At 34.6% G+C, this 9,709-nt stretch overlaps 1 protein-coding gene across 1 annotated transcript; it reads right to left on the bottom strand.

The window, feature by feature from the left end:
- Positions 1-5,311: 5,311 nt before the first annotated feature.
- On the bottom strand, positions 5,312-6,019 carry LOC128985181 (calaxin-like). Its single transcript, XM_054404564.1, has one exon. It carries the CDS (start codon positions 6,017-6,019, stop codon positions 5,312-5,314), a length of 708 nt encoding a protein of 235 aa, XP_054260539.1.
- Positions 6,020-9,709: the final 3,690 nt, after the last annotated feature.

Here is a 9,709-nt window from a genome sequence, read left to right as displayed (position 1 = left end):
ATTTCAGAAACAAAAGAACACTGTGTAGACTACTGCTTAGTTTTATGATATTTTCTTGGTTTAATTTAATCAGTGGTGTGGCAAAACACAAATAATAAATGTATCAAATAAAGTAAATGTTAACTGAAAGCTATGTTAAGATAAAATAAGATTATTTTGTATTAGCATTTGATAATTAAATATAGTTACATATATACAACAGATTTTAGAAAACAAAAATCAACGTACAATTTAGTTATTGATTATATTCTTTAGTTTAATTTAAGCATAGGTTTAGCAAAATACAATAACTCAATTTACCTAAATATACATATAAAAAACAATGTGATGTGCAAGTTATGTTAAGTTAATCTAACACATGTTAAGCAGTTAGAATTTATTTAAAGTAGCCTCCAAATTCATATGAAACATATATACTACAATTTTAATACTGTTTCCATGAAAACATATCAATAACATTATTTTCATAACTTAGACGCTTTAAAAAATCCAAAGCAGAGCCGGAGTTGATACAGCAACGGTTATAGATTTTTTTTCTATAATCATTGACATAGTTTTAGAATAAAAAATCCGTGATAAAAGGTTAGATTAAAATAAACGTAGGCTACCTCATAGTTATGGAAAATATTATATTTAATTTCTTTGTATCAGCTGTCTGAAATTGTGAAATATGCAGTTTAGCAGTTCTTCTTGTTTACATTTAAATGTCAAAGCAAATGTTAACAAACATTGTTAGTGTTCTCATCACAGCCATGGAGACCAATCAATGTTTACTTTTAAATTGTTCACCTCGTAACTTTTAAAGCCAAAGGGGCAATACAAAGCCTACGGTCAGTATCGAAATGTGAATAGTCCTATAATGGTCCTTGGTATGGTAGCTATACTTTTGTATAATTTAAGCCCAGTTGGTTCAGTAGTTTTTGTACCTATTAGTAATACACATACAGACAGACACCATTAGATTTTTATATAATGAATAAATAATCCGTGATAAAAGGTTAGATTAAAATAAACGTAGGCTACCTCATAGTTATGGAAAATATTATATTTAATTTCTTTGTATCAGCTGTCTGAAATTGTGAAATATGCAGTTTAGCAGTTCTTCTTGTTTACATTTAAATGTCAAAGCAAATGTTAACAAACATTGTTAGTGTTCTCATCACAGCCATGGAGACCAATCAATGTTTACTTTTAAATTGTTCACCTCGTAACTTTTAAAGCCAAAGGGGCAATACAAAGCCTACGGTCAGTATCGAAATGTGAATAGTCCTATAATGGTCCTTGGTATGGTAGCTATACTTTTGTATAATTTAAGCCCAGTTGGTTCAGTAGTTTTTGTACCTATTAGTAATACACATACAGACAGACACCATTAGATTTTTATATAATGAATAAATAATCCGTGATAAAAGGTTAGATTAAAATAAACGTAGGCTACCTCATAGTTATGGAAAATATTATATTTAATTTCTTTGTATCAGCTGTCTGAAATTGTGAAATATGCAGTTTAGCAGTTCTTCTTGTTTACATTTAAATGTCAAAGCAAATGTTAACAAACATTGTTAGTGTTCTCATCACAGCCATGGAGACCAATCAATGTTTACTTTTAAATTGTTCACCTCGTAACTTTTAAAGCCAAAGGGGCAATACAAAGCCTACGGTCAGTATCGAAATGTGAATAGTCCTATAATGGTCCTTGGTATGGTAGCTATACTTTTGTATAATTTAAGCCCAGTTGGTTCAGTAGTTTTTGTACCTATTAGTAATACACATACAGACAGACACCATTAGATTTTTATATAATAGTATAGATGATTCAAAACTAGCTATTGTGTTTTATTTCACTTGATAAAATCACACAACTAAAATTGTTTTATTATTATTATACCTAACCTATTGACCTGTCCAATTCCTGCCTAGACTACGGACGGAAACTACAATTATGCAAGTAAATACCCCCACCGCAGCAAACCTGCAGACTAAGCGAATTTCCATTTGCCTGATTGGATTTACACTAAAATGCCTCTCTAAATATATCACATTTATTCCCTATTTAAATAACATTAATTTAACACGTACTTAGGTTTGCTGCAACAGGGAGGGTAAAAAGTTGTTTTTTTTGTAAAATGTTAATAGTTTAGTATAAAATGAATGCATTTTCCAAATTTGATCAAAATATGCTCATTAACAAGCAAACTACAACAGTTTACTTGTTATCCATAAGAATAACATGGGAATTGTAAATTTACAGTTTTTTGAAATTTTCTACGTAACCATTAGGCGCATAATAACGCTTCAAAATACTAAATTATTAGTTTTTTAAGCTCTACAAAAAGGGCTGGAAAGAAATTGTGAAATTTTGTGTTTTAAGGGTCAAAAATGGGAAAACCCTATTTTTACCCCATAAAAATGAAGGAAGTCTTCATAGTAATCAAAATGAAGCTTTATCTCGTGGTTAGGAGATGGTATGATGACACTAACAAAATAAAATGTATATTTTTTATCTCGTCTAGAAAATCTTTGTGACAAAATTGTGTTAAAGGTTATAATTATCAACCATTACTTAAGAGTTATCTACGTTCTCTCTGGCATACACAGTAAGTGACCCATTAATATTACGATGATCTGCATATAATGGACCATCTGCATCACTAGGCCTACTTCACCGCACCCTCTCGTGCCCACTTTTAATTTCCGTCAGTCGGAATTGTAATTTAAAAATAACGATTGAGCTAATTGGTAATCAAAAACATCGATGGACGCTGGATCGGAAACGTCTAGATTAAGCAACAACCATGAGGGACCATTGTTACGTACAATGGTACAATGGTTGTGTACGCCCTCAATAAAGGCTTTGTAGCCCCAAGCAGATGAACTGACGATTGTACAGTATTGTACAATGTACACCGACTAACTGTCAACTGCTGGCAAACCCCTAGTTGAACTGGTACATGCAATAAAAGCTGGGGGAATTAGTTTTATAAAAAACTAATTTGTATATATTAGATAATTTTTAAGGAGGACTGTAATCCCTTAGAGTCCTTCGCCTGTCTCACGGACTTTACAATCATAGAATCATAAAACGCCGGTCATATACGTAAACCAATAAAAAAACATCACAGTTAAACATTATTTTGCCGGCTAAAGACAGTTTCCTGAATTTGTGGTAATTCCTCCAGACTTAATAGTCTATAATAGATTTTGCAAAAAGGCATAGGGTAATTAATAAATAATGTGTGTACGACAACTCCTTTAGATACTGTCTTCTCAGATTTTGATGAAATTTGAAAAAAGGTGCGTTAACTTATTTAAATATGTTTGAATGATTTCACGATCCATTCCGCTGTCTGACTATAGTTGCTTTTTAGGGAAAAAATTGTTGTGTTTACTATATAATATTAATTTATCAAAAATAGTTGGCTCCATGAAGATTAAAATTGAAAATATATGACAATGAAGTGTTGATGAGCGCTGGACGTTGTACAGGCAATTTTTATGGAAATTAACCTAGTAATAAAATTCATTATAGATCTCACATTATCATATGAGTATTTTTATCAAAGTACCAAAGTCGAAGTAGTATTCGAACTTAAAAATGTACCTTAAACGTCGTACCATAGTCAACTTTATTGTTATCACTATGACGCGATGACTTATTGCTCTACTGTAAATGGTTTGTTTTTAATTAGCCAATTAGAGATATTGAGATATTAGATATTGAGCGTTAATTTGTAAGTGGTATTTATTAAGACAAAAATTATTAAATATTCAATAAATTAATTTAAATAGCCTATTGTTTGACGCCTCTGGTTTTGTTGCAACAGAGGTATTAACATAAAAAATAATAACGCATAAAATGGTTGACTATGGATATTGAAATAAAAAATCCAATCTTCGTATATAAAGCTATAGCCAATTTTTGACTCAAATAAATATTTTTTATCCAACCATCACTCTTAAAAAGCGCTGCTGTCGAAATTATAAATCTATTCCTTTATTGATACTTTGATGGTTGAATACGACATATTAAAAGATGCGATAGTTCACAATAAGTTATCATTTGCGTTTTTAAAGCATGGTGTATTTGAGAAAACCGGCAATTTAATCAGCGCTCTGTGTAACTACAATCATTTTGATTCACTGGCTACGAATTTTTACAATAAAATGGGATGTTTTCTTCTAAACACCTAAAATGGTCTCTGGAGTTTGAATAGTAGTATGCCTAATCAGCAAAACAGAGCCACTCTTCAAATTATCTGTTTTTTTTTTTTTATTATTATTATCATTAAGTCCCTTCACCTATTCCTTAAAATTGCGTGAGCACACCCTGCATAAGAAATCTTTGTTGCATGGCCAGTTTTTTAAAAACCTACCGACTCAAGAAAGATCGTCTATGGCTGCAAATCAGTCACAAATGCCCACACAACGCTGCAAGATCAAGATTATGATATCCGGGGGGGTCAATCAAACGTGGCATGCGACAGATTTGATTAGCCCGTGACAGTTTGGCAGGGGAGGAAGACAGAGAAAGAGGAGAGCGAGTGAGAGAGTGAAGTGGTCGCACATGGAAGCAGCTGATTAGGTTAGATTGACAGCGTAGGCGGGGAGAAGCGGGAAGAATAACCAAATAGGTAAATAGCTCCCGAGACACAAAAACACTTCACTCGTGGCCGCAAGCTCTTCAAGAATAATTTTACGTGGATTTTAATGGTTTGTGTAAGAAGCTGTCACAATACCTTTGGAGTGGTTGGGATATCGAAATTTGTTTGCGATGAAGTCACATTTTCAAATTTTAACTAGCCTACGTAGTCAGACAATTGTATGGTACTTGTAAACGAGACAGGTAGCAATGCCGGTACTGTATAATCTGCTATTTCTAGATTCTTTTAACAAAATTTATGCTCTTAGTCAAAAGCAGGTTTTACCCGATTATCGCCCCATCTTCCAGACCAAACCTAGCTCCTTCGGCATATTCAACATTAGTCTATAAGTGTAAACAAAAAATGATTTTTCTACAATCGCAGGGCACATCCACCAACTTTATAGTGAACTCGGATTGCACGGTTTTGATTATCAGAAGATGACTATCATAACCTTAATCTGCTAAACATAATAAATTAGGTAGCTAAGATTAGTGGTTGAAATGGTAAAGTAAAATTCTTGTCATTGCAAAAAGGCTTGCATTTTTTAGAGTAGGTAGAGGATTTTAACAATTTTCACTGGACGGAGAGAACAATTGTGACGAAGCTCATAGCGCCGATGTTTTTGAACTTTTGTACGTAGCCTAAACGAAATTCCGCATCTTCGTGTTTTACATTTTAGTAAACTTGGTTTTAGAGGGTACCAGTTCGAGGTTGCTGCGACTGGTCTTGTTTGAATGCATGGTCGTCACCAGACTAGTCATGGTGGTCAGGAATGTGTATATCGCGGCTCTAGAAGGCACACAGTAGCCAAACGGCTCCAGCAGGAAGTTGTTCTTCAACACGGAATTTCTGTAGTCTTCGTAACTGATTACTCCATCCATGTCGACGTCCATTTTCTTCACGAGAGTTTCTATCAAGTCCAACAAGAGTTCTTTGCTCTCGTCGTCACGAAAGTTATTCTTGAGCGCGATCAGCATGAAGTCTTTCCTCAGCATTCCGTCGCCCATCATGTCGTAGACGGTGAAGCAGTATTTGATCTTCTCCTCGAGAGTGCCGCGGCAGATGACGGACAGCCCGAGCACCCAAGACTCCATCGTTAGCTCCGTTTTATTCGCAGCATCTCCAAAGACGGAGTATATCCTCTCTATCAACACGTCGTTGGAATAGTCAAACAACTTGAACATGACGTCCCTGAAGTATTTGCGGTCCATGGGTCTTCTCTTGGTCAGTTTGTAGTAAACGATCAACAGAGCCTCCGCCTCGTCCTTGGAAAAGTGAATTTTTGGAAGAGTTTTCTTTATTACATGTTGAAATTTTACTTTACATCTTATCTCCTCACGCGAGTCTAAAGTCAAATCCAACCTTGAGAAACCCATAGACTAGAAATTATGCACGCGTAGTGTTTCCGAATGTTGCTTTTGATGGGGACGTAAAATGTCAGTGTTGTGTTGTTGTTGTTGTTCAGCTGTTTTATGTATTTCTCATGAAAGTTCGGTATTACCACAAGTCAAATAGGAATAAAATACCCCCGCAGCAGCAAACCTGCATACTAAGCGAATTTCCATTTGTCTGAGTTGATTTTTAATTAAATTTATTTAAATAACATAAGATTGAGTACCTAGGTTTGCTTCTACAAGGAAACTAATAAAATGTAATGTTTAGTAAAATATTCCTAGCTTATTATAAAATAAATAAGTTTTCCAAGTTTTATCAAAATATATCCATGAACAAGCAAACAACAACATTTTACAATATTCTCCATAAGAATAACATGGGAATTTTAAATTTACAATTTTTTGAATTGTCTCCGTTACCAATTGTAAAATGTTGTAGTTTGCTTGTTTATGGATATATTTTGATCAAACTTGGCAACTTTATTCATTTTACAAAATTTTACCAAAAACACACTTTATTAGTTTCCCTGTAGCAGCAAACCTAGGTACTCGTTAAACCTAATGTTATTTAAATCGATTTTATCGAAAATATTCAGCAATTCAGGCTGAAATGGAAATTCGCTTAGATGGTAGGTTTGCTACTGCGGGGGTATTATATAATCCTGGCCAAATAACCAGCTGATTTGTCAGTAAAGCTGTCGCCTCATTCATTCATCACTCATAGTTCACTAATGCCTTAAAATACGAACCCTGGTGTAATACTTTAAGGTGTGACGGAGTTGGACAAATCCCCCCTCCCCCTCTCAAAATCTCTAACCTTTCGTTCTATCTCCTCCGGTTTAAAGAAGACCATTTTTAACGCTAATGATGTATGACACGGTAATCACGCGTGTATCAAGTACTTAAACAGGAAGTTGTTGATCCTTCACACTAACTACGATTTATCACAACTCCTCGTCACCGTCAGGTCTGTCTGTGGATGGATGAAAATTATATTGACAGTGAATGTTGCTTGGAGTGTGGATGCCAAAGTGAATCCACTAATTTGATGATTACGGGAGAACCTGCCAGGTTTAACAATGTTATTACATGTAGTCAACAATAATATGGAAAAACCATGTGTTTGGCGTTACTGTAGATAACGCACCATTTTTATTTCAGGATTAGTTTTGCCTACAGTATCATTTGGAGGCTTCTGATTGACTATATTGAAGGTTAACTAATCGAAAAAAATAGTTATGTTCATAAAATAAAATTATAAATGCCTCAAATTCAATTTTATAATGTTTTAATTATAAAATTAAACTGTCATAACCTTACCAAACCAACAAAACTTGGTGATAATGAAAAAAATGTTAGACAAAAAAAGTTAGAGCAACCAGCAGGATTCATATCCGGCCCCTTCAGATTATAGTGTGGTGGCTTAGCGAAATGATCGTGACCTGATGGATTAAAGCTACAGACTTTGCACATTTCTTCCATACCCTAAATACAAACAATTTATGGGGGGGTGCCCGATTTTTAGGTCCGCCATCTTGAAATACGACGCCATCTTTGTTTTCTTTAGAGGAATTGGACTATTATTTGGAAATGGCCTAATATCACCCTAAAGGGCACATTTACGCCATTTTTTATATAACATGTTTTGTTCACAATTAAATTTGCTATAAAATGAGATAAAAACCACTTCGATAACTTAAATAGTTTTGAAGATATAAACTGTTAAAATTGAAAATTTGATATATTTCTCTACGCTACATGTAGTTTTTGCTATATATCACCCAAACGGTCAACGGTACGTATCTGTTATTATGATATATTTTATTCGTAATTAAATTTGCTACAAAATGAGATGAAAATATCAAAAGTAACTTTAATAATTTTGAAGATATAAACAGTTAAGTCATACATTTTATAAATTCCTGTATGCAATAGGTCCGTGTATATTAAAAGTCCCCGCCCCTTGTTTTTCCTGCACGTATTGCGTTAGAAGACTGCAACTTCACACATTAATACTGGACCTAAAATAGTACTTTCTAAAGTACTTCTTGACTTTTTCCTCCCAAGGAGGGTCGGCCCACGAGGAGTAAGTTTAAAATCTTAAATGAAAGCATAGGCCATGATGCATATCAAATTAAAGGGATTTAGTAGTAGAACGCGTTTCCACAAACTGCACTTTAAAAGGACAGGTGGTTTAAAAGTTATTCCATTTTATAGTTTTGCTTATTTATTCATTAATCAACGGTCAACGCCATTCCATCTCATTGCATAACATATAACCATCGATGCATATAACAAACGTAACGGAACATACACACAAAATTAAAGATCATCATCAGTAAAACACGTTACCGCAATCTGGAGTTTAAAAGAACGACCCAGTCATAAATGGCTGCCAGTCAAGGTTTGGATGAAATCTCCATAAGCTATGATGGATACAAGATAATATATTATATAGGTTTGACCGCTCTCTAATATCAAGTTCCAAAAATAGTGGTGGTTGTTGTAAACAGTCTATTGTCTCCTTGGAGTGTCGATGGCCGAAATTGTTCTACTAAGTGTGTTTTCGTTGTTGTACCTCTTTAGACGCTACGTTATTGTTATGAATTATTGCTTCCATCTTGTTTTGTTGTATGAATGTAAAAATGGAGTTGTCCGTTGGTATGTAGAATAAAAAATAAAAATAAAATAAAAATAGACACTTATTTTAGGGGGAGTATAATTGCATCCGAATCGTCCTGTCATCCAGTACTTAGAATTCTGTTCGACTTTTGAGGAGATCATGCTTGACAATCCACTAAAAAACGTCTTGCTGTCTGGGGTCTTCAATCTGCAACATGCAACTGACACGACATGGAACCCTCTTCTTGCTCTCGGGCAGTCAATGTTGTCTATGAGATCTGCAGTCTTTTTTCAGTTACAGCAGCATAACCTCTGATTGTGAATGAGAATGGTGCCCTTGTGGACCTTGTATTATCTTCTGTAGAGCATACATAAGTATATCGAGCACTGGACCCCCTACTGCCAAGCGAATCACATCATCCACCTTTGGAGATAGAACTTGAAACTACTTGTACAAATTGCCGTGTCAATGTTACAATGGTCCCTGACTTAAAAAGATGCAATTCCCAGAATATTTTTGACCTTATTCAGAGATTACCTTACCTTGCTAGTGATGTTGACCAAGAAATTGCAGATAGATCTGCAAATTCTTTACATATATATAAATATACATAGATGTAAATATATTGCAGAGATCGTGAGGATGTGTTCCCCCCTCATGAGCACCAAGAGAAGTGTATTTCCTGTTGGTTTTCTCCTGAACTGAATGAACCAGTTTTTTGAAAAAGATACTACATAAGCTATACAAACAGTACTCGAATGAACACGTATACATTAGAGTTTTGTAATGTACGTAGTCGGTGCAAGATCATTTATCAGGCGTGCTATAAAAACTATATCAACAGAGTAAATTATATATATCAAGGCTTTCTGCTGTGACTTTAACAGAACCAAAGGAAGACAGTCAACTCCAACCATAGTACGACTCGGCGATGATGTCACTGAAAACCCTGAGGAAGATTGTCATTGCAGAACTTGACTCTCCTGAGCTGCTGAGCAGAATAAATTTTCGTCGCTCCAGACCATCCTGATCCCAGGACCTATTGGAAA

Source organism: Macrosteles quadrilineatus, unplaced genomic scaffold (assembly GCF_028750875.1).
Source record: "Macrosteles quadrilineatus isolate MER2022 unplaced genomic scaffold, UCM_ALF_1.0 Scaffold_2__2_contigs__length_208266976, whole genome shotgun sequence".
NCBI lineage: Eukaryota > Metazoa > Arthropoda > Insecta > Hemiptera > Cicadellidae > Macrosteles > Macrosteles quadrilineatus.
The sequence above is the reverse complement of the archived record's forward strand: the minus strand, read 5'-3'. Positions and strand labels throughout refer to the sequence as shown.

What these genes read in the sequence shown, in the direction of transcription:
- LOC128985181 (XM_054404564.1), bottom strand. Translation starts at nt 6,019, where the DNA reads ATGGGTTTCTCAAGGTTGGATTTGACTTTAGACTCGCGTGAGGAGATA.